Below are 25,432 nucleotides of genomic sequence, written 5' to 3'. Positions count from 1 at the left end.
CCAAAAGCCACCAAAATTTGTCACAAATCTGAATTGATCCAAATTTTCAAAACTTTTCAGAGCTTTTGTGACAATTTTTTGGCATAAAACTTGGGACCAGAGAGTCTTAAAATCTTCCACATATCTAGGCTGCATAATGTGATTCAATTCTCCCCTCACTATATTTGTGTGAAATGTCTACAGCTCTGCACCAACTCCAGAGGTTCGGAGGCAAAATCATCACATCTAGACAAGAGAAAGACAGGCATGAAGAATATACATTTACAAGCATTTATTAACAAAACAAGCTTTGAAATGCAATTATATACAATGTGATATACTTAATAGTTCCTATCTCCAATCTGGGGCTGCGCTTTTTAGTAAATAAAGCAGTGGGAAACCTGAGATTAGTGAATTATCTAAATATAATCCAGTATCAAAACCTTTCACAAATGTTCCTAAAGGCTCTCGAAATAAACAATTTACTAGCAAAGTGGAGCTCGAATTTCCATTTTGTAGGATCTCAGTGTGCAGAGCGGGATCCCACAAATCTCTGCGGCTGCTCTAAGCACAAGACACTGCTCTCTCAACTAATCCAGCGCGGTCACATACTTTTTTAAGATCTTACTGCACTGCTTAAGAAGGATGCTGCAGCGCTCTCACTGTGAGAGCTGAGGGCTCTGGGATCTCACAACCTGGAAGTTCCTTTTGGGGACATTAGGGACACTTCTAAAATTGTCAGAAGAGTTTAGTGAAAGAGGGTGGTGCCTGAAACGGTCAGACAGATTCACAATTATTTGTGCCCTTTTATGATATGTGATTTTGACTATTGTACTTTTTTACTTTTACCATTTATTAACCAATTATTGTATTTTTCAGACTGTAAGACACATTCCCCCCCAAAAAAATGTGTAGGAAGAGGGGTGGGTTGTCTCATAGTCCATGTGCTCCTGACTGTGCTGGAGGGGTGGCAGAGGAGGAGTGGGTCACAGGAGGCAGGAACCAGCACCAGGGCTAACAATGTGCCCGCTAATAGCGAAAGTGAATATTCACTGCTGCTCACTCCCACAATGCCATCTACTTCTAGGCACTGAAGCTGCCATTGAGGAGTGGGAGAAATTATGGGTGTGGGGAGCAGTGACTATTCCTTCTCTTTAATAACGGGCACACATGATCACCCAGCTGCCAACTTACTGCTGCGGCTGGATGATCACGTGTGTCTACTAATAGAGAATGAATATTCACTGCTTCACAAGCCCATAATCTTGGGTGTGGGGGGCAGTGAATATTCTGACAGCTAATGTCTGTGTGTAACAGCAGGTGCATGGCAGTGACGTCATGTGATGTGCCGCTTACATACTGAATTCACTTGCTAGGATCAAAGACAGCAGCAGCAGCAGATCCCCCCATAACAGTGCATCAAGACTACACTTTTTGCTTCAAATATTTTTCCTATTTTCCTCCTCTAAAACCAAGGTGTATTTTATGTTCATAATAATACAGTAAGTTTAAAAAGAAATAAAATGGTGCTTTCCCTGACCAATTCTTACTTGAGCAATTGATTTTTGGATAAAACCCTTTGACTCACGATACATCATGATGCCTTCTCCCATGTGACTCATCTGACAACAGGACCTGATTAATGATAAAAACATTTGCCAAATTTCAAACGCAAGAACGGCTCCTCTACTATGTACGTTTTCTCATGGTCGACAAGACTTGATTTACCAGTTAAACACTTAAATTATTCACAACATGAAAAATGTTCCTTCCCTGTGCGGCTTCTTTACATGTTTAATAAGATCTGATTTCTGAGAATTACCGTATTTTTCGCTTTATAAGACATACCTGATTATAAGATGCACCCCCCAATTTGATGAAGGAAAAGAGATTTATTTTTTTTTTTAATGTTAAATGGAGTCCATCTTATAATGCCAGTGTCCGTCTAACAAATCATATAGGGTATATGTCCCTCATAGCCCCCCATCCTAAAATTAGCCCCCTTAATCTGGATATGGCCCCCTTATATTGAATATAGCCCCCTTGTGCTGGCACACGTTCCCCTGTGCTGCCTATGGCCCCATATGGATTGCACACGTTCCCCTGTGCTGCCTATGGCCCCCTATGGATTGCACACGTTCCCCTGCGCTGCCTATGGCCCCCTATGGATTGCACACGTTCCCCTGCGCTGCTTATGGCCCCCTATGGATTGCACACATTCCCCTGTGCTGCCTATGGCCCCCTATGGATTGCATACGTTCCCCTGTGCTGCCTATGGTCCCCTATGGATTGCACACGTTCCCCTGTGCTGCCTATGGCCCCCTATGGATTGCACACGTTCCCCTGTGCTGCCTATGGCCCCCTATGGATTGCACACATTCCCCTGTGCTGAAGGAAATAGGGAAAATGATCCGGCACAGATTCTCCTTTTAAGAAAAAATCTCCAAAGTCTTTATTAGAAATATTAAAAACATCGTGAAGGCCGAGTATGAATCTTTACATGGAAACTTTACGCGTTTCGGACTACACCGTAAAAACAACTAGAGTCCTTAATCATAAGTATTCCATGTATAACAGAACGTTACTAAAATAGACTGGCCCCCGGAATGGGCGGAGGGGAGGGGCGAGAGGTTGTAATTGCATGAGAAAACAGGTGGACATCACCATGTATGCAGATAGAACAAGACAAAACAAAACAAATCAAATCAAACACCGCAATAAATGGTTATAACCCATGGTGAATAATAAATAAGTGATAGATGGTAACCCCCAAAGCATTCATTCTCCTATCAATGATAATAATAATTGAGTTTAAGGAGCTGGCTTAGGATTAGAGTGAAGCTGTAAACACAAGTCCATGTGTGTAGGAATAGCAGAGATGGGAAAAAAAAAAAATTTTTTTTGTATGTTTTTTTTATATATATTCTGAAATTGCCAGCAGTACCTGTGTGTCAAATATATGGAGGTAACTCCTCCAAAAAATATGCCTGGTATAATCAATATGTGCCTTTTTTCTTGATGGCAAAAAAGACCATAAGGATGTATGTACACATTGATTATATGGGGGGGAAAGGGATTCAAAATTCATTTAGCCTCCGTCAAAAGCAAAGCTTGGAACCAGTCCCCCCCACGAGGGGGTCTGGGAACATACTCTATACCTGTGACTACTAAGGACGAAAAATCCGCTGAATGGCATTCAATATAATGTCTAGTCAGACCAGATAAGGAGCGTTTTTTCACCAATGCAACATAGCTCAGGGAGGTTCTGTCATGAGCCGTCGAAGGTATGCGGACATGTTCAGAGATTCTGGTCCTAAGCGCTCTGGAAGTGCAGCCGACATAGCCCTTGTAACATAATGTGCACGATGCCAAATAAACCACATGTGTGGAAGCACAATTAATAAACGAACGGATTTCAAAGTTCTCCCCATTATCCCCTGATAGGGATTTAGTATTGTGCATAAATCTGCAAAGGCCACATCGGCTGGATCCACACTTATAAGAACCAGAAACGCTAAGCCAGGTTCTGTTAGATTTCCTGGAGGTAAACATACTGGGTGCTACGAGGTTCCCAATGGTACGGGCTCGCTTGGCTACTATGTTGACCCCCGACTGCAGGACTACATCCAATGTGGGGTCCTGGCGTAAGAGGGGAATAAATCGCCGAATAATCTGTTTGATTTGAAAAAAAATCAGTACTGAAAGGTGTTGAAAAAGTAACACTGTTCATAGTTAATGAGGAAACAGGGCGATCCTTCAACATATTAGCTCTGGTCCTGTTCGCAACAATAGAAGAGGCCCTATTCAGGGTACGGTCGGGGTATCCTCTCCTACTAAGTCTCTCTCTAATGCGGTTAGCCTCACCACGATAAGAAGCCTCAGATGAACATAAACGTTTCGCTCGCAAGAGTTCACCCACAGGTAGATTCTGTAGGGTGTGGGGCATGTGACAGCTACTCGCATGGAGAGAGGTATTGCCACAAATGGGCTTTCTATACAAAACAGAATGAATCAAGCCAGTCAAGGGGTCTCCAGATAGCAGAATATCCAAAAAGGGGGCTGAGTTCATATATAAATTCAACGTGAACTTCAAATTAAGAGAGTTGCTATTAAAATATGCATTAACGGCTTCCATGGCCTCCTGGGAGGTCCCAAAATCTCCTGTCTGACATATCAAAACTTGATCATCAATATATCTTGCATACCATATAATGGTATGCAACAATGGATTATCACTTATGTGGATGTACTGCTCCTCCCAGTAGGCCATGTAAATATTAGCCAATGCACATGAAAAACTCGCCCCCATGGGACAACCGGCTGTCTGGAGATAAAATGTACCATTAAACTGAAAAAAATTGTGGGTCAGCAAAAACCCCGTTGTCATCAAAATGAATTCCTTGAGGATGTCATCAAATAAGCTATATTTGTTCAGGTGGAAATATAAAGCTTGCAAGGCTTCCTTATGCGGTATGCTAGGGTATAATGAGACAACATCACTCATTATCCAGAAGGAACCGCTTGTCCAAGACATCTTTTCCAAGTCCTGTAATAGACTCTTCGTATCCCTAATGTGACCAACAGTACGCTTCATAAGGGGTTGAATATAATGATCCAGCCAGTCACTCAAATTGCTGGTCAAAGACCCTGTGCTAGCTACTATGGGCCTCAATGGGGGAGGAAAAGTGCCTTTATGGACCTTGGGAAGGCCTTGAAAAATGGGACATACAGGGGAGTCAACAAAGAGATATTCATGAACCTTTGCATTAAACACTCCACATTGGAAACCTTGCAACAAGAGAACCCGCAGTTTAGAGGAAACATCCGACGTAGGATCACCAGGTAGTTTTCTATAAGTGGAGTTATCACTCAAAATGGTATTAATTTCCCTTTCATACAATTTGCTGTCTAGCACAACCACTGACCCCCCTTTGTCAGCACCCCGGACAACAATATGATTATTGTTTTTCAGGTCCTTAAGTGCTTTTCTCTCGGAAGGTGACAAATTATCCTGAGTCCGGGGTTTCTCCAGAAGTATTTTCCTGACCTCCGATTCAATAAGGTCCTGGAACGTGTCCATCACAGGAACCCTGGAAGCAACAGGATAAAAACTCGGGTTCTTGGTGACAAAAGGGGAAGGTTCAGATATACTTGTACAGGTGTTGCTCAATTCCTGTAAGTGCGTGACAGCAATCTGTTCTCTCAAATCCCAGGACAATGGGACATGGGTAGAATCGATGGTCGGAGGATCAGATGGATTAGGACTGTCATTATTATCTGCATCAGTGTTAGAAAAATGTCTTTTTATTGTGAGATTCCTCACAAACCTATTTACATCCCTTAGAGTCTGGAAAAGGTCAGCCCTGTTATTAGGGGCAAAATTAAGGCCTTTCTGGAGGATATCAATCTGGGCTGGATTTAATATGCAGGCAGACAAATTAAGTACTGGGATCTCCAAAGAACCATGATGTGTTAGTTCCTCCAGTACCGGCGTTTCCTGGAGCGGAGAAAATATCTCCTTTCTCCCCCGCCTGTGTTTTCTGCCGCCCCTACGTGATCTATATTTCTTGTTGGTAAGTTTTTTGAGGGGTGTGGAGTGTGAATCCCCCTACTACCAGACTTATAAGAACTAGTGCTGCCATCAGCTGAGTCATTGTCAGTGGAAGTAAAATACACTGTCCTCCCACTTTGCGGTTGCTGGTCGCGTTTTTTGAGGATGGATTTCGCTTTGGTGGAGGCATGCCAGGTATATATTTGTTTTAGCTCATAGTCTTTAATGTCCCTGCGATATTTGTTTTGTTTAAGGTCCATAATATCTGACTCCACTTTTTCGATGGTGCTCTTGAGCCTCATATTAAGTTTGTCGAAATCAGATGGATCGTAATTCTCCACTAAATAAGTGTGTATTTTTTTGATTTCAGTATCCAATCCCTCAATGCGTTTTTGTTCCTCTGCGATAAACAGACCCATCAGCTTTAATGAGCAAGTAGAAAGCACCAAGTTCCAATCCTCCATAAACTGCTCAGAAAAAATATGGGTGGGGGATTTTTTGATCCTCAGACCCCTAGGGATCATATTTTTCTCGATATATTTATTAAGGGTCATCGAATCCCACCATGTTTTGAGTCGCTGAAAAGACAGTTTCTCCAAATCCCAAAAGGTATATGTTTGTTCACCAAGTGGGTTATTAGCCTGCGTACGGCGTGATGCGGTTTGTTCAGAAAAAACGTCCTCAAGTCTTTTCTTTCGCTCCTCATTGTCAAGAAAACCCAAAGTGTCCTATTGGTGAATGAAAATATGTATATGGAATTTACTATAACGTTATGATAGATGAAAAAATTGCGTATCACTCAAAGGCCTCCACGAATAAATATTTGATGGAAGAATCGCTACAATATATATAGCTCCGCAATTCAGGAATGGTAAAAATCAACCTGTGTATGTATATTTTACCGCAGTCACTCTAAGGGCAACAGGGAGCACGAAAAAAGAGGGAGCCAGTAAACCAAATCAGATGAAGGAAAGAAAAATTCTTCAGCTCACCTGTTGCCCGGACTGCTGGACCTTGCGGGTGCCTAGGATCCGTCGGTGAGTCCCAACCGGTTAGTGGATGAAGGAAATAGGGAAAATGATCCGGCACTGATTCTCCTTTTAAGATAAAATCTCCAAAGTCTTTATTAGAAATATTAAAAACATCGTGAAGGCCGAGTAGGAATCTTTACATGGAAACTTTACGCGTTTCGGGCTACACCATAAAAACAACTAGAGTCCTTAATCATAAGTATTCCATGTATAACAGAACGTTACTAAAATAGACTAGCCCCCGGAATGGGCGGAGGGGAGGGGCGAGAGGTTGTAATTGCATGAGAAAACAGGTGGACATCACCATGTATGCAGATAGAACAAGACAAAACAAAACAAATCAAATCAAACACCGCAATAAATGGTTATAATCCATGGTGAATGATAAATAATAAGTGATAGATGGTAACCCCCAAAGCATTCATTCTCCTATCAATGATAATAATAATTGAGTTTAAGGAGCTGGCTTAGGATTAGAGTGAAGCTGTAAACACAAGTCCATGTGTGTAGGAATAGCAGAGATGGGAAAAAAAAAATAATTCTTTTTTTGTATGTTTTTTTATATATATTCTGAAATTGCCAGCAGTACCTGTGTGTCAAATATATGGAGGTAACTCCTCCAAAAAATATGCCTGGTATAATCAATATGTGCCTTTTTTCTTGATGGCAAAAAAGACCATAAGGGTGTATGTACACATTGATTATATGGGAGAAAAAAAAATTTAAATTGTATGTTTTTTTATATATATTCTGAAGTTGCCAACAGTACCTGTGTGTCACATATATGGAGGTAACTCCTCCAAAAAATATGCTTGGTATAATCAATATGTGCCTTTTTTCTTGATGGCAAAAAAGACCATAAGGATGTATGTACACATTGATTATATGGGGGAAAAAAAAAAAAAGGGGGGGGGGAGAGGGGAGAGGCACATATAAAAATCGAGTAAGGGAGCACATGCTGTATTAATCCCTGAATTATAACTTCTATGACAGGCACACATATATTATGTCAAATGATAATGAGTGAATCCACACACATGGGCATGAGAGCACCCTGCTAAATATCAGAAAATGGGATGGATGTTCTCCTATGTCTACCGATTTAAAAAATGAATCGCAAATCGGAGCAATAATTAAAGCCACCTGGGTATCTTGTATTCAGCTTCAAAATCCATTTAGCCTCCGTCAAAAGCAATATTTCTAATAAAGACTTTGGAGATTTTATCTTAAAAGGAGAATCAGTGCCGGATCATTTTCCCTATTTCCTTCATCCACTAACCGGTTGGGACTCACCGACGGATCCTAGGCACCCGCAAGGTCCAGCAGTCCGGGCAACAGGTGAGCTGAAGAATTTTTCATTCCCCTGTGCTACCTATGAACCCCTATGGATTGCACACATTCCCCTGTGCTACCTATGGCCCCCTGTGGATTGCATACGTTCCCCTGTGCTGCCTATGGCCCCCTATGGATTGCATACGTTCTCCTGTGCTGCCAATGGCCCCCTATGGATTGCACACAGTCCCCTGTGCTGCCTATGGCCCCCTATGGATTGCACACATTCCCCTTTGCTGCCTATGGCCCCCTATGGATTGCATACGTTCCCCTGTGCTGCCTATGGCCCCCTATGGATTGCACACGTTCCCCTGTGTTAGATATCGCCCCCATGCTGCTACCCATAGTAAAATAAAACACTCTTTCCTTACCTCCTCCAGCGCTGATCTCCCTCCTGTCTCCCTCCGTGCTTCTGTTCCTCCACTTCCTGGTTCTTGATGCTGGTCATGTGATCGGCACAGCAGAGTGAGATCATCGCTGAGTGCCTGATCACAGTGGAAGCAGGGACATCGGGGAGAAACGCTGGAGGGGGTAAGTAAAGCTTTTTATTTTAGGATGAGCAGCAGCATGGGGGCCATATCTAACACAGGGGGTTGCAGGCTCATATAATATACACCGCTCCCCCAGCCCGTCACTGCGGTGCGGTTTCAGCATTACGGTGATGGACAGCGGCTGTGCATATTATATGAGCGGGAGCAGGAGATCTAACACTGCCGCCCGCAGCGTTCACCTGCCCCCAGCAGCGCTCCAGAGCGGACCCTGCAGTGTAATATATATATATATATATATATATATATATATATATATATATATATATATATATATATGTATATATATATATATATATATATATATACCCCCCGTATATTCGGCTCATAAGACGCACCCCCTACTTTCCCCCAAAATTTGGGGGAACAAAAGTGCGTCTTATAAAGCGAAAAATACGGTACATTTTTCACCTTCAGAACATAAAAATACTTTATTTTGTGTGATTTTTTTGATGGTAAACAAGATGTGATTTCATATTAAAACATTTACCACATTCTGGGCATGAAAATGGCTTCTCCCGTGTGTGAATTTTTTGATGTGACACAAGATGTGATCTCTGAATAAAACATTTCCCACATTCGGAACATGAAAATGGCTTCTCCCCTGTGTGAATTTTTTTATGTGTCACAAGATGTGATCTCTGAATAAAACATTTCCCACATTCGGAACATGAAAATGGCTTCTCCCCTGTGTGAGACCTTTGATGCCCAACAAGATGTGATTTCCGAATAAAACATTTCCCACACTCTGAACATGAATATAGCTTCTCCCCAATGTGAGACCTTTGATGCCCAACAAGTTCTTGTTTTCGAATAAAACATTTCCCACACTCTGAACATGAAAATGACTTCTCCCCTGTGTGAATTTTCTGATGTGTAACAAGGAGTGATTTCTGAATAAAACATTTCCCACACTCTGAACATGAATATGGCTTCTCCCCTGTGTGAGATCTTTGATGCACAACAAGATGTGATCTATGATTAAAACATTTCCCACACTCTGAACATGAAAATGGCTTCTCCCCTGTGTGAGATCTTTGATGCCCAACAAATTCTGATTTCCAATTAAAACATTTCCCACACTCTGAACACAAAAATGGCTTCACCCCTGTGTGATTTGTCTGATGTCTAACAAGATTTGATTTATGATTAAAACATTTCCCACACTCTGAACATGAAAATGGCTTCTCCCCTGTGTGAGATCTTTGATGCCCAACAAGATGTGATTTCCGAATAAAACATTTCCCACACTCTGAACATGAAAATGGCTTCTCCCCTGTGTGAGACCTTTGATGCCCAACAAGTTCTGATTTTCGAATAAAACATTTCCCACACTCTGAACATGAAAATGACTTCTCCCCTGTGTGAATTTTCTGATGTGTAACAAGGAGTGATTTCTGAATAAAACATTTCCCACACTCTGAACATGAAAATGGCTTCTCCCCTGTGTGAGATCTTTGATGCACAACAAGATGTGATCTATGATTAAAACATTTCCCACACTCTGAACATGAAAATGGCTTCTCCCCTGTGTGAGATCTTTGATGCCCAACAAATTCTGATTTCCAATTAAAACATTTCCCACACTCTGAACACAAAAATGGCTTCACCCCTGTGTGATTTGTCTGATGTCTAACAAGATTTGATTTATGATTAAAACATTTCCCACACTCTAAACATGAAAATGGCTTCTCCCCTGTGTGAGATCTTTGATGCACAACAAATTTTGATTTCCGAATAAAACATTTCCCACATTCTGAACATGAAAATGGTTTCTCCCTTGTGGGAGCGGTTTCATGTTCCACATCCCTTCTGTAACTTATATTTTGCTTACAATTCTGTGAAAAATCTGAATTTTGGACTTGTTTGAAAAGATCAGTTGTTAAAACTTTCCGAGAAAGGACTGGAGGTATATCTGGAACAACAGCATGCTCTTCATATGTATCATGTGTGATACTTTCATCATCTGTTATAAATTCTGAAGATATCAGATTTCCATCTGAACTCCCAATAGAGTCATCTGCTAAAAATAAACACAATGTTATTATTTTATAATGATATTATCTTGAAAATACATTTTTTTTAAACCATAACATCAGAAATTAAATTAGGAACAAATGTGTTCTGAATCTGTTGTCTAATTTTGACATCTAAAGGAGGCTTTACACGCTACGATTTCACTACAGCGATCTCGTTGGGGTCACGGAATTTGTGATGCACATCCGGCCGCTGTAGCGATCTTGTTGTGTGTGACTTCTATGAGCGATTTTGAAACGTCGCAAAAACGTTCAAAATCGCTCATCGGTGACATTTCCCCCTATTCCCAATTATCGTTGCTGATACTTTGTCAATGTATTTCGTCGTTCATGCGGCAGTACACATCGCTACGTGTGACACCGCAGGAATGAGGAACCTCACCTTACCTGCGTCCCGCCAGCAATGAGGAAGGAAAGAGGTGGGCGGGATGTTCGTCCCGCTCATCTCCGCCCCTCCGCTTTGATTGGGCGGCCGCTTAGTGACGTTGCTGTGACGTCGAACGAACTGCCCCCTCAGAAAGGAGGCGGTACGCCGGTCACAGCGACGCCGCTATGCAGGTATGTGTGACGGGCGTGCGCTATTTTGTGCGCGACGGGCAGCGATATGCCCGTGTCGCACAAGCGATGGGAGCGGGCACGCATGCTAGTGATCTCGCTAGCGAGATCGCAGCGTGCAAAGCCCGCTTAAGAGTTACATCTTCGTTAATTCGGATCTCCCATTCCTAGGGCACCCTAAGCTATTCCTAACCTCTGGATTACCCCTGAAGATGGAGATGCCGGAGTCCCGTGCCTTACTATTTTCCTGATCAGATCTAATCTGTTATCCCCCGGGGAAGAAAGGGGCAGGAGTATGATGGAAATACAGATTAAGACAGATGGGATAAATTGCAAACTCACAGAAATAAACAGTGACAGACTAAGGAGAAAAGCAAGAGGAGGAACGTGGCAACAAAAAGACAACAAGAGTTAACACCACAACAGCTCACAGCAATAATGCACAACAACCACCCGAAAGTCTGGATAACAACACCTCACCAGACCAGTATAGGTAAACTATAGCTGGCATTAATGAAATAGTCCAGCCAGCATATACAGAAGGGGAGCGAACGATACTCTACAGCATGTGATCAAAGACATTGTCAAAAATGTCCAAAAGCAGTCCTATAACTGGCATACAAATACTGGGGCCGCTAGGAGAATTGGGGCCCTATGAAACTGCTCAGTCTCCACATCCTTTCCCCTAATGCCAGTCTTGTATGCCAGCCTGTTGTCTGTTCAGTTCATTTAGACTTCTGTAATTAAGAGGCCTTTGGTTACATCATGTCAAATTACTTTGCAGTCATCAAAGGTCCTTAAACAATCAACCTTAGAATACAACATATGGGGTCCCTAAGAGACTGGGGTCCCTGAGAAACTGTGAATTTGACTCTTCCCAACGCTGGCCCTGACTGTAACTAGGGCTTATTTTTGGAGTAGGGTTTATAATTCAAACAATCTCCAAAAATCCCATAAAATCATACTATTTTCAGTGTAGGTCTTATTTTCAGGTAAACCGGGTATTCATGAACCCTCTGCAGGTCTTTAAGTTGCCTTCATAACAACATAGAGAAGGCACTAGAAGCAAACAGCAGAAGAAGCAAAGAAAATACAGCTGAAAAAACCCAGAGCAGAAAGTCTAAAAATGTAAACAAAATTAGTGCAGAAAGTACATGAGTAGATATCTCTTACTGGATAGAGCTGGAGGAGACACATCCTGAGGAACATCGGGATCTTCTTGTTTACAGTCCTGTGAGAGAAGAGGACGGGGACATCTCTCTGGTATTGTCCTCTTACTGGATAGACCTGGAGGAGACACATACAGGGACTGAATTCATTCCTTACATACAGATAATTATAGGCCATGTGTATTTAGTCCTGTCTATTACCTGGTGATGTGAGGGGCTGGGGAACCTCCATCATGACGTCCTTGTACAGATCTTTGTGTCCTTCTAAATACTCCCACTCCTCCATGGAGAAATAGACGGTGACGTCCTGACACCTTATAGGAACCTGACACATACAATGATACCGTCACCCCCGATCCCTTCATAGCGTTACTGTATAATGTCCCAGCGTTCCCAGCAGTGTCACCTCTCCAGTCAGCAGCTCAATCATCTTGTAGGTGAGTTCTAGGATCTTCTGGTCATTGATGTCCTCATGTATCGGGGGGTGAGGTGGAGGCCCCGTGATTGGGCTCAGGCGTCTTCCCCATCCCTCAGACACAGGGGCCTGACAGTGCTCACTAGAGGTCTTCTTCACTACTGTGTAATCCTGGTTATGGAGAGACACAGTAATAAATCTCACTGCAGACATTTCCAGAGTCCTCACCTCTCCAGTTCTGTCCATCTGTTATTCCCATAGATAAGAATGATGTAATGTGACGTCATCAGAATCTCTCACCTCTCCAGTAAGCCGGAAGAGGATCTCTAGGGTGAGGTGTAATATCCTCTCCGCCATCTTGTCCCTGGCCATATCCATCCTTGATGGGGCAATCAGGAGAATTCTCTTATATAGAAGATCTCCACTGAGAGGATCCGATATTGTAGGGATCTGAAAGAAGATGACAATGTAACATCATAAAGAATACGGTGTAATAATACAATTACTGGAGATAACCGGTCACTAGATAGGGATGATTGCCGCGCTGCCATGAGGAGTCCAGAGTAATTCTGCTGCTTCATTACAGTGAATGGATCCTTTGGGGGTTTCATATGAATCATGTCATTTGAAGAATTACATGTAAGCCTGTCATGCTAATAGGTTGAGGAGAAGAGACGTAGCCTCACTGCACCCTGAACCAGGCTTATCCGGAGGGGCATGATTAAGTGCCTACTCAGTCATCACCAGAGCCTCTGAGGTTGGACTTTGCTGACAGTAGGCACCAGTTACCAATACAGGGCAGTCCCTGGTTGTTGTGTTCCACCAAGAGGCTGAGCGGTGTATCATGAGAAAGATGGGGTGGGAGCCACTGCCTCTAGGGAAGAACAGGAAGGATAAACCATGTCACTTACTCTGAGCAACCCTGAGCTCCCGATGTCCCAAGACAGGTTTTTTCCTCTTGTGCTGCAATCACGTGTCTATCCCTGTCTTACCCTAATCACATCCGTGTCTAGTGAGCAGGGCAGGAGGAACACTAGTCCTGCTTTATGATAATGACACAAAAGGAAAACGACAGACAAAGGAAAAAGAAACTGCATTCCCAAACAACAAGTGGTAAAAAAGGGGCATGGAAAAAGGAATGAATAAAAAAGGGAGATGATCAATAGGAAGATACTGTATACACTTTATCCTGGGTTATTCATGTGGTTGCTAAATGGGTAATATTCTATAAAATGATTTTGCTCCATGTATGAATCCTATTGATATTTAGGTGTATTTGACCTCTGTGTATTTAATGTAATGGCCGCTAATGTTCCATATTCTAGTTTCCAGCTGAGTTCTACGCCTGCATTAACCCTATGTTCCATTGTGAACTGCAGACATCATCTTTTTACGATCGTTAGGTGGAGTTTGTCTTTGATTTATTGCTGGTTTTGTGTATTCGTGGCTTGTAGCCCTATTGTTATATGTTCCTATGTGCTAGAATATGCGCATAAAGGCCACTTTATACACAGAGATAAATCTTTGGCAGATCTGTGGTTGCAGTGAAATTGTGGACAATCAGTGCCAGGTTTGTGGCTGTGTACAAATGGAACAATATGTCCATGATTTCACTGCAACCACAGATCTGCCAAAGATTTCTCTCTGTGTGTAAAGTGGCTTTAGGCTGGGTTCACACATAGCGACAACGACGTCGCTGTTACGTCACCATTTTCTGTGACGTAACAGCGACCTTGTATGTCGCTGTTATGATCGCTGCATAGCTGTCAAACACAGCGACGCAGCAGCGATCATAACGTCGCTACATGTGCAGAGAGCAGGGAGCCGCGCACACTGCTTAGCGCTGGCTCCCTGCTCTCCTAGCTACAGTACACATCGGGTTAATTAACCCGATGTGTCCTGCAGCTGCATGTGCAGAGAGCAGGAGCCGGCAGCACAGGCAGCGTGAGAGTGGCGGAGGCTGGTAACGAAGGTAAATATCGGGTAACCACCTTGGTTACCCGATGTTTACCATGGTTACAGCTTACCGCACCTGCCAGATGCCGGCTCCTGCTCCCTGCTCGCTTCATTTCGTCGCTCTCTCGCTGTCACACACAGCGATGTGTGCATCACAGCGGGAGAGCAACAATAAAAAAAATGAACCAGGGCTGTGTGTAACGAGCAGCAATCTCACAGCAGGGGCCAGATCGCTGCTCAGTGTCACACACAGCGAGATCGCTAATGAGGTCACTGGTGCGTCACAAAAAACGTGACTCAGCAGCGATCTCGCTGTGTGTGAAGCACCCCTTAACTATTTGGGAATGGATATCAATATGGCTGCTGACAGAGAACTATCATATCACTGGTGGCTTTGGTACTTTATTTCTGAACCCTCTGCTCTAGCGCTGACTTCCGCGTTCCAGCATGAACCGCATGTTGCTGTATCACATGACCGCTATGAGTTTGTTCTATCTGCGGTGAACGTGAGGTCCGCACATGCGCCGTTCGGTATTTTAATTCCTATCTCAGCCACCTAGTGTTGTATACGTTTTTTTTTTCTTCTCTGCTTGGACACTATGCAACAATGGGGTTAATTAGATTATTACTTTACCCGCTACAGCTGTGTTCAGGAACGGCGGGCTATTTAAGGCTGATCTGGGATGCACCTCCATTACACTCCTATAGACTGCTGTGGATCATACTACCAGGATTCTCTGCACCACCGCTGATCTTATATATGGGACTGTACTATGGATATGCATCTATCGAGCATCTTTAATTGGCAAGTACATATTATCACTGCTTTGTCAGTTGCTTTATGGTATATGGTCACAGTGTTTTGGGGAATTTTTGTATATACTATGTGCAGGGCCGTATTTACCATTAGGCACCCGTGGTCCCGTGCCTAGGGTGGCAGGCAGGATGCAGGGGGCGGCACCTTCTAGCAGTAAAAAAAAAAATTTTTTTTTTTACACATTCGTTAAATCCGCTGTATTTTCGGAGGGGGGAGGGGGGAGAGGCGCACCTTTATTTATTTGTATCCGCGTCAATTAAGACGCAAATGCAGACAAACTGCGGCAGCCGGGCACAGAGAGCTGATTGACCCCGGAACTTCCGGGATCACAGGCACGCCAATCAGCTCCTTCCTCTGTGCTGCGTCCAATGCTGTGTGGATTTCACATGCAGAGCTCACAGCAGGACGCCGCAGAGGACGCCGCGATGGAAGCCGGTGTCAGAAGAGGATACTCACATGAGCCAGGAAGATGATGGCGGGCCCTGGAGCAGGTAAGTGCTCGCAGAGCTGAAGATTCATAAGGAGCGTGGGGGTGTCTCTAATGCAGACTGGAGATCGGCGTATGGGGTGGGAGGAGAGAGGCTGATACTGGGGGAGACTTGGGGGAAGAGAAGCTGATACTGGGGGAGGCTGGGAGGAGAGAGTATGATGCTAGGGGAGGCTGGGAGGGGGGAGGCTGATGTTGTGGAAGGCTGGGATGGGGGGAGGCTGACGCTGGGGGAGGCTGGGAGGAGGGAGGCTGATGCTGAGGGAGGCTGATGCTGGGGGAGGCTGGGAGGAGAGAGGCTGATGCTGGGGGAGGCTGGGAGGAGAGAGGCTGATGCTGGGGGAGGCTGGGAGGAAAGAGGCTGATGCTGGGGGAGGCTGATGCTGGGGGAGGCTGGGAGGAGAGAGGCTGATGCTGAGGGAGGCTGATGCTGGGGGAGGCTGGGAGGAGAGAGGGGGAAGCTGGGAGGAGAGAGGCTGATGCTGGGGGAGGCTGATGCTGGGAGAGTTTGGGAGGAGAGAGGCTGATGCTGGGGGAGGCTGGGAGGAGAGAGGCTGGTGCTGGGGGAGGCTGGGATGGGGGAGGCTGGGAGGAGAGAGGCTGATGCTGGGGGAGGCTGGGAGGAGTGAGGCTGATGCTGAGGGAGGCTGATGCTGGGGGAGGCTGGGAGGAGAGAGGCTGATGCTGGGGGAGGCTGGGAGGGTGAGGCTGATGCTGGGGGAGGCTGGGAGGAGAGAGGCTGATGCTGGGGGAGGCTGATGCTGGGGGAGGCTGATGCTGGGGGAGGCTGGGAGGAGAGAGGCTGATGCTGGGGGACGCTGGGAGAAGAGAGGCTGATGCTGGGGGAGGCTGATGCTGGGGGAGGCTGGGAGGAAAGAGGCTGATGCTGGGGGAGGCTGATACTGGGAGAGGCTGGGAGGGGGGAGGCTGATGCTGGGGGAGGCTGGGAGGGTGGAGGCTGATGCTGGGGGAGGCTGATGCTGGGGGAGGCTGGGAGGAGAGAGGCTGATGCTGGGGGAGGCTGGGATGAGAGCGGCTGATGCTGGGGGAGGCTGGGAGGAGAGAGGCTGATGCTGGGGGAGGCTGATGCTGGGGGAGGCTGATGCTGGGGGAGGCTGATGCTGGGGGAGGCTGGGAGGAGAGAGGGGGAAGCTGGGAGGAGAGAGGCTGATGCTGGGGGAGGCTGATGCTGGGAGAGTTTGGGAGCAGAGAGGCTGATGCTGGGGGAGACTGGGAGGAGAGAGGCTGGTGCTGGGGGAGGCTGGGAGGGGGAGGCTGGGAGGAGAGAGGCTGATGCTGGGGGAGGCTGGGAGGAGGGAGGCTGATGCTGAGGGAGGCTGATGCTGGGGGAGGCTGGGAGGGGGAGGCTGATGCTGGGGGAGGCTGGAAGGAGAGAGGCTGATGCTGAGGGAGGCTGATGCTGGGGGAGGCTGGGAGGAGAGAGGCTGATGCTGGGGGAGGCTGATGCTGGGGGAGGCTGATGCTGGGGGAGGCTGGGAGGGGGAGGCTGATGCTGGGGGAGGCTGGGAGGAGAGAGGCTGATGCTGGGGGAGGCTGGGAGAAGAGAGGCTGATGCTGGGGGAGGCTGATGCTGGGGGAGGCTGGGAGGAGAGAGGCTGATGCTGGGGGAGGCTGGGAGGAGAGAGGCTGGTGCTGGGGGAGGCTGGGATGGGGGAGGCTGGGAGGGGGGAGGCTGGGAGGGGGGAGGCTGGGAGGGGGGAGGCTGATGCTGGGGGAGGCTGGGAGGAGAGAGGCTGATGCTGGGGGAGGCTGGGATGAGAGAGGCTGATGCTGGGGGAGGCTGGGAGGAGAGAGGCTGATGCTGGGGGAGGCTGATGCTGGGGGAGGCTGATGCTGGGGGAGGCTGGGAGGAGAGAGGCTGATGCTGAGGGAGGCTGATGCTGGGGGAGGCTGGGAGGAGAGAGGGGGAAGCTGGGAGGAGAGAGGCTGATGCTGGGGGAGGCTGATGCTGGGAGAGGCTGGGAGGAGAGAGGGGGAAGCTGGGAGGAGAGAGGCTGATGCTGAGGGAGGCTGATGCTGGGGGAGGCTGGGAGGAGAGAGGCTGGTGCTGGGGGAGGCTAATGCTGGGGGAGGCTGGGAGGAGGGAGGCTGATGCTGAGGGAGGCTGGGAGGAGAGAGGCTGATGCTGAGGGAGGCTGGGAGAAGGGAGGCTGATGCTGGGGGAGGCTGGGAGGAGAGAGGCTGATGCTGGGGGAGGCTGGGAGGGGGAGGCTGATGCTGGGGGAGGCTGGGAGGAGAGAGGCTGATGCTGAGGGAGGCTGATGCTGGGGGAGGCTGGGAGGAGAGAGGCTGATGCTGGGGGAGGCTGATGCTGGGGGAGGCTGGGAGGAGAGAGGCTGATGCTGGGGGAGGATGGGAGAAGAGAGGCTGATGCTGGGGGAGGCTGATGCTGGGGGAGGCTGGGAGGAGAGAGGCTGATGCTGGGGGAGGCTGATGCTGGGAGAGTTTGGGAGCAGAGAGGCTGATGCTGGGGGAGACTGGGAGGAGAGAGGCTGGTGCTGGGGGAGGCTGGGAGGGGGAGGCTAGGAGGAGAGAGGCTGATGCTGGGGGAGGCTGGGAGGAGGGAGGCTGATGCTGAGGGAGGCTGATGCTGGGGGAGGCTGGGAGGGGGAGGCTGATGCTGGGGGAGGCTGGGAGGAGAGAGGCTGATGCTGAGTGAGGCTGATGCTGGGGGAGGCTGGGAGGAGAGAGGCTGATGCTGGGGGAGGCTGATGCTGGGGGAGGCTGGGAGGAGAGAGGCTGATGCTGGGGGAGGCTGGGAGAAGAGAGGCTGATGCTGGGGGAGGCTGATGCTGGGGGAGGCTGGGAGGAGAGAGGCTGATGCTGGGGGAGGCTGATACTGGGAGAGGCTGTGAGGTGGGAGGCTGGGAGGGGGAGGCTGGGAGGGTGGAGGCTGATGCTGGGGGAGGCTGGGAGGAGAGAGGCTGATGCTGGGGGAGGCTGGGATGAGAGAGGCTGATGCTGGGGGAGGCTGGGAGGAGAGAGGCTGATGCTGGGGGAGGCTGATGCTGGGGGAGACTGATGCTGGGGGAGGCTGGGAGGAGAGAGGCTGATGCTGAGGGAGGCTGATGCTGGGGGAGACTGGGAGGAGAGAGGGGGAAGCTGGGAGGAGAGAGGCTGATGCTGGGGGAGGCTGATGCTGGGAGGTTTGGGAGGAGAGAGGCTGGTGCTGGGGGAGGCTGATGCTGGGGGAGGCTGGGAGGGGGGAGGCTGGGAGGAGAGAGGCTGATGCTGAGGGAGGCTGGGAGAAGGGAGGCTGATGCTGAGGGAGGCTGATGCTGGGGGAGGCTGGGAGGAGAGAGGCTGATGCTGGGGGAGGCTGGGAGGGGGAGGCTGATGCTGGGGGAGGCTGATGCTGGGGGAGGCTGGGAGGAGAGAGGCTGATGCTGAGGGAGGCTGATGCTGGGGGAGGCTGGGAGGAGAGAGGCTGATGCTGGGGGAGGCTGATGCTGGGGGAGGCTGGGAGGAGAGAGGCTGATGCTGGGGGAGGCTGGGAGAAGAGAGGCTGATGCTGGGGGAGGCTGGGAGGAGAGAGGCTGATGCTGAGGGAGGCTGATGCTGGGGGAGGCTGGGAGGAGAGAGGCTGATGCTGGGGGAGGCTGGGAGGAGAGAGGCTGATGCTGGGGGAGGCTGGGAGGAGAGAGGCTGATGCTGGGGGAGGCTGGGAGGAGAGAGGCTGATGCTGGGGGAGGCTGATACTGGGAGAGGCTGTGAGGGGGGAGGCTGGGAGGGGGGAGGCTGATGCTGGGGGAGGCTGGGAGGGTGGAGGCTGATGCTGGGGGAGGCTGGGAGGAGTGAGGCTGATGCTGAGGGAGGCTGGGAGAAGAGAGGCTGATGCTGGGGGCAGAGAGGCTGATGCTGGGGGCAGAGAGGCTGATGCTGGGGGAAGCTGGGGGAGAGAGGCTGATGCTGGGGGAAGCTGGGGGAGAGAGGCTGATGCTGGGGGGAGAGAGGCTGAAGCTGGGGGACGCTGGGGTGAGAGAGGCTGAAGCTGGGGGACGCTGGGGGGAGAGAGGTTGATGCTGGGGGAGGCTGATACTGGGAGAGGCTGTAAGGGGGGAGGCTGGGAGGGGGGGAGGCTGATGCTGGGGGAGGCTGGGAGGGTGGAGGCTGATGCTGGGGGGGCTGATGCTGGGGGAGGCTGGGAGGAGTGAGGCTGATGCTGGGGGCAGAGAGGCTGATGCTGGGGGCAGAGAGGCTGATGCTGGGGGCAGAGAGGCTGATGCTGGGGGAAGCTGGGGGAGAGAGGCTGATGCTGGGGGAAGCTGGGGGAGAGAGGCTGATGCTGAGGGAAGCTAGGGGAGAGAGGCTGATGCTGGGGGAGGCTGGGGGGAGAAGCTGAAGCTGGGGGACGCTGGGGGGGAGAGAGGTTGATGCTGGGGGGGCTGGGGGGAGAGAGGCTGATGCTGGGGGAGAGGCTGCTGGTGAAGGCGGGGGAGAGTGGCTGCTGCTGGGGGAATGGGAGAGAGGGGCCAATCCTAGAGACAGAGGACAAGGGTTGAGGGATAGTGCAATGACAAAATCGATGGCGGGGGAGTGTAAGGACTCAGAATGAGAGGGGGGCAGCATTGGGAGCTCATTATGGAGAAGGGGCAGCATGTGTGGGCTCAGTATGGAGTGGAGCAATGTAGGGGAGTCAATATCAAGAGTGGGGTAGTGTGTGTGTGTGTGTGTGTGTGTGTGTGTGTGTGTGGGAGGGGTGTCTCAGCATAAGCGTTAGTGTGGTGGTCTTAGTAAGATGAATGGGGCAGCATGGAGGTGTCATTATGAAAAAGAGGAAGGCAGCATTAGGAGCTCATGGAGAGGGGCAGCATGCATGGGACATTGTGAGGAGGGAACAGCATGCATGGGAAACTGTGAGGAGGGAGCAGCATGCATGGGCCATTGTGAGGGGGGACAGCATGCATGGGACATTGTGAGGAGGGAGCAGCATGCATGGGACATTGTGAGGAGGGAGCAGCATGCATGGGACACTGTGAGGAGGGGGCAGAATGCATGGGACATTGTGAGGAGGGGGCAGCATGCATGGGACACTGTGAGGAGGGGGCAGCATGCATGGGACATTGTGAGGAGGGGGCAGCATGCATGGGACATTGTGAGGAGGGGGCAGCATGCATGGGACATTGTGAGGAGGGGGCAGCATGCATGGGACATTGTGAGGAGGGGGAAGCAAGCATGGGACATTGTGAGGAGGGGGCAGTATGCATGGGACATTGTGAGGAGGGGGCAGCATGCATGGGACATTGTGAGGAGGGGGCAGCATGCATGGGACATTGTGAGGAGGGGGCAGCATGATGTGAGGACAATGTGCAGATCATATTTCATAATTGAGGAAGGTGTGGTGGGTATAATTTATAAGGGAGGGCAGTGTGTAGTTTATTAGGGGCAGTGTCACAGTCACAGTATATAAGTGGGGACGGTGTGGTGGGAATATTTTATACTCATGCTATGTTTTGATGTGCCCGTGGTGATCCCCATTGGGGGGGTTAGTGCCCTTCGTTTCTCATTGATACTTTTTCAAGTGTTTTACAGAGTAGATCTGCCTTAAACAGATGTCGTGTGCGAAAACTCAGTGTTACGTTGTCACTAAGGGGCGCGACCACTTAAAGTGCCTAGGGCAGCACGGAGGAAAAATACAGCCCTGACTATGTACATCATGCAATATGGCTGTATGGTCTCTGATAGACTGCACTTGTCTTTGTAGCCTCCTGATGAAGCATTCACTTGGGGAAACGCGTTGAGGCGGAGACATACCTCATTCATCTTAGATGGCCACTGTTTACAAACGGAATAACCTGGATACGTGACATCTGTAATATATGATCTTCGGAGGAACAATGGACTATATATTTATTATACCTATTTATGCAGCTCTATACTCTGTATAAATTGTATTGCAATGGCTTCATCTTACAGTCAGCAAGTTAAGTCCTGCTCTGGGATATAGGATTGTCCTTTTCCTTGTATAAGTTACAGTGCCTCTACTTTGCATTGTATCAGTTTGTTATATTTTGCACTATCTTACCTTGTCCCTGATATTCAGGGACAAGGAATTGATATTCTAACCCATTTACTGGGACAAATTAATTTTCACTATTTGCATTTCTCTTACCATAGTGTGATTACCACTTATTGGTTTTATATTTAATAAATATTTGTTATGGGAAAGAAATATTTTTGTTATACTGAACAATATATATTTCCCTAGATCTTGAGTCATTTCTGACAATAGGAAGACACCAAAGAAAACTTCCAGGCAGCAATCTCCAGGATCAAATTCAAAGCAATTTCTCTTTCCATGGCTCTAACCTCCATGCCAGCACCATGGAAAAGCAAGTTATCCCTGGCAACTACTGAGGTAAAGTGGTGAGAACTTATACCAGGGGAGTACAAAAATCAGAACAGCTGAGACAACACAGGATGGTAAGCCAAGAAAGACACAAGGGTCCGCTTAACCCTAGCACTAGTGCTGGCTTGCGTGGTGACCTTCTGACCCATGGGATAGGGGCCACCTCTCTCTGTCTGATAACCTGGTGTCAAAACCCTGATGTAAGTGTTCAGTGTAGAGAATGGGATAAATGTGATCCAAAAGTCACACACAGATGGAGATGTCACATCTATGATCAGCTCTAATCCTGCTGTGGCGCCCCTTCAGGTGCCACAGGGTACTGCACCTCAATTAGAGTGTAGTACTTATACCGGGTCCAAGCAGGGTCGGTATCGGTTCCACCAACACACACACACACAGTTACAGTGGGTTGCCCTACCCAATGGGGACCGGGCCAGAATCGGGTCACAGTAGGGGGTTACTACAGAGGTTGGGTTAACAGGATGCCACCGCACCAGAGGCTCCCCGATCCACTGGAGCTGGACCCAGGGTCAGGGAGAAGCAACCACCACAGGGAGTCAGGAGCACACAGTGGGAAGAGCAGGTTGACCTAGTGAGAGTAGTGAACCAGCCGGTGGCAGCGGCTGGGGGCAACAGCTTGGAACACACAACACAACTACAAAGGAGAGAACAGCTCTTGACACGGAGCTAAGCGGACGTGCCACGAGGCAGCGCTGTGGGCCAAGGCGTTTGAACACGGTCGATGGGGAGAAGCAGGCAGCTGCTTCCACAGGACCGGTGCTGTCAGGGTACAGAATCCTAGAGCAGATAGACAACGTGAAATATATCAACTCTGCAAGGGTTGCGGGAACGGCTAGAAGAGTCACCGGACCTACCCCATCGAGTCTTTAGCCAAACAGCATATAGGATCCGGGGCTGAGGTCTTGGACCAGCCCCACATCGGAACTGCGCTATCAGAATACAGAACGGGACACTTTACTGACACTGGGAGCCCCAAGTGCTTCACGCCAAGGCGATCCAATACTTAGTGCATCAAAGGAGAAAAGGATCATAGACTGACACACACCGGATCGGTATTGGCTGGAGTCCATGGCAGAGAACGGTACTCTGGGGCAGTGCCTGAACAACCAGTCAGTAAAAGACCTGGAACCGCAGCCCCTGTCTCTGCCCCTCCTTTAAAAAGGTGTGGCGCCAACGTGGACCACCACCACCCCTGTCCGTTCTCAGTCATACTCCCAGGGATAACCCCGCTCCGCCTGTTGGGAGTGACACTATCCCAGCTGCGACCTTCACCATCAGCCCCGGAGAGCAGCACCCGTAGCGACGGCCCATCCATGGTTGCTTACTACAGGTGGCATCACAATCTAAAAAGACTTTCCTCACCGTCTTTACCGCACTCTCACTCAGTCCTACCATCCCATCCATCGTCTTCCCTCCCTTCCTGTACGTCTCGGGGTCACAAAACTGGGCAAGGCTGGCCCGTGACGACGCAGAGGATCTGCACCCTCGACTTGGGCGACATGTCGGGCGAAAACCCCTCGACCCCGGGGTGTTACACTGCCATCTCCAACACTCTCATTACACAAGTATAAAACATAATACTGGTGGATAAAACAAGACTGAGCACAAGACCTTCACAGCCGTCTACACATCATAGGGAAATTTCATGGCACCTTCTCTCCATCTACCTGATGATCCTGAGGAACATCGGGATCTTCTTGTTTACAGTCCTGTGGGAGAAGAGGACGGGGACATCTCTCTGGTGTTGTCCTCTTACTGGATAGAACTGGAGGAGACACATACAGGGACTGAATTCATTCCTTACATACAGATAATTATAGGCCGTGTGTATTTAGTCCTGTCTATTACCTGGTGATGTGAGGGGCTTGGGAACCTCCATCATGACGTCCTTGTACAGATTTTTGTGTCCTTCTAAATACTCCCACTCCTCCATGGAGAAATAGACGGTGACATCCTGACACCTTATAGGAACCTGACACATATAATGATACCGTCACCCCCGATCCCTTCATAGCGTTACTGTATAATGTCCCAGCATTCCCAGCAGTGTCACCTCTCCAGTCAGCAGCTCAATCATCTTGTAGGTGAGTTCTAGGATCTTCTGGTCATTGATGTCCTCATGTATCGGGGGGTGAGGTGGAGGCCCTGTGATTGGGCTCAGGGGTCTCCCCCATCCCTCAGACACAGGGGCCTGACAGCGCTCACTAGAGGTCTTCTTCACTACTGTGTAATCCTGGTTATGGAGAGACACAGTAATAAATCTCACTCCAGACATTTCCAGAGTCCTCACCTCTCCTGTTCTGTCCATCTGTTATTCCCATAGATAAGAATGATGTAATGTGACGTCATCAGAATCTCTCACCTTTCCAGTAAGCCGGAAGAGGATCTCTAGGGTGAGGTGTAATATCCTCTCCGCCATCTTGTCCCTGTCCATATCCATCCTTCACGGGGCAATCAGGAGAATTCTCTTATATAGAATAAAACCACTGAGAGGATACAATAGTATAAGGACCTGAATGGGGAGAAGATGAGCCGATATGTAACATTAATCGAGATAATAATGAAGGGACGATATCATTTGGGCAGTAGAAAAAAATTTCAACATGAAATGAAGTTGCACCTAAAATGGTATCAATGAAAACGTCAGTTCATCAAGCAAAAAACAAGTCGTCACTCAACTCCAATGTTGGAAAATGGAGACAGAAACCGATTTTTTTATGTTTTGTTTACAAAAGTCTGATTTTTATTTACTTCTAGAGATGAACAAACCTGAAGTTTGACGCGTCGTTCGGTACAAACTCAGACTTTCCAAAATAAAGTTCAGGTTTGGAGTTCGGGGGCTTTACGTATGGAAACCCCTCTCGTGTGATCAGATGTATTGTGCACCTAGAAATAAAACTGAAAAAACCCGCCCTCCCCCGGAAGTGATCTGTTTATGGCTTCATGTGGGCGGAGACCCGAACTGCCAATCAGTGACTTCAAATAAACTTCAGGTCAAGTCTAAAGGCCCTGTCACACACAGAGATAAATCTTTGGCAGATCTGTGGTTGCAGTGAAATCATGGACATATTGTTCCATTTGTACACAGCCACAAACCTGGCACTGATTGTCCACAATTTCACTGCAACCACAGATCTGCAGCAGATTTATCTCTGTGTGTGACAG

The 25,432-nt window shown here is 48.5% G+C and overlaps 1 protein-coding gene across 2 annotated transcripts; it reads right to left on the bottom strand.

Moving 5' to 3' along the window:
- Positions 1-7,924: 7,924 nt before the first annotated feature.
- LOC142258900 (uncharacterized) lies at positions 7,925-24,773 on the bottom strand. 2 transcript variants are annotated; one of them, XM_075331459.1, is made up of 9 exons: positions 24,630-24,773; positions 24,321-24,500; positions 24,116-24,239; positions 23,935-24,032; positions 12,917-13,066; positions 12,608-12,787; positions 12,403-12,526; positions 12,206-12,319; positions 7,925-10,464 (listed from the first exon to the last, which is right to left on the bottom strand). In XM_075331459.1, the coding sequence occupies exons 1-9, from the start codon at positions 24,705-24,707 to the stop codon at positions 8,873-8,875; spliced, it is 2,640 nt and encodes an 879-aa protein (XP_075187574.1). In that variant the 5' UTR covers positions 24,708-24,773; the 3' UTR covers positions 7,925-8,872. The 2 variants fall into 2 exon arrangements, with proteins under 2 accessions (XP_075187574.1, XP_075187575.1); XM_075331460.1 differs by having other exon boundaries at positions 7,925-10,461.
- Positions 24,774-25,432: the final 659 nt, after the last annotated feature.

This window comes from Anomaloglossus baeobatrachus (genome assembly GCF_048569485.1).
Source record: "Anomaloglossus baeobatrachus isolate aAnoBae1 chromosome 5 unlocalized genomic scaffold, aAnoBae1.hap1 SUPER_5_unloc_17, whole genome shotgun sequence".
Taxonomy (NCBI): Eukaryota; Metazoa; Chordata; class Amphibia; order Anura; family Aromobatidae; genus Anomaloglossus; species Anomaloglossus baeobatrachus.
Note: the sequence above shows the minus strand (reverse complement) of the source record. Positions and strands in the feature narration are given on the sequence as shown.

What these genes read in the sequence shown, in the direction of transcription:
- LOC142258900 (XM_075331459.1), bottom strand. Translation starts at nt 24,707, where the DNA reads ATGGATATGGACAGGGACAAGATGGCGGAGAGGATATTACACCTCACC. An exon ending in TTGAGCTGCTGACTGGAGAG is followed by an intron (nt 12,527 to 12,607) that starts GTGACACTGCTG and finishes TGTATGTGTCAG; the next exon opens with GTTCCTATAAGGTGTCAGGA. An exon ending in CCAGCCCCTCACATCACCAG is followed by an intron (nt 12,320 to 12,402) that starts GTAATAGACAGG and finishes TGTCTCCTCCAG; the next exon opens with GTCTATCCAGTAAGAGGACA.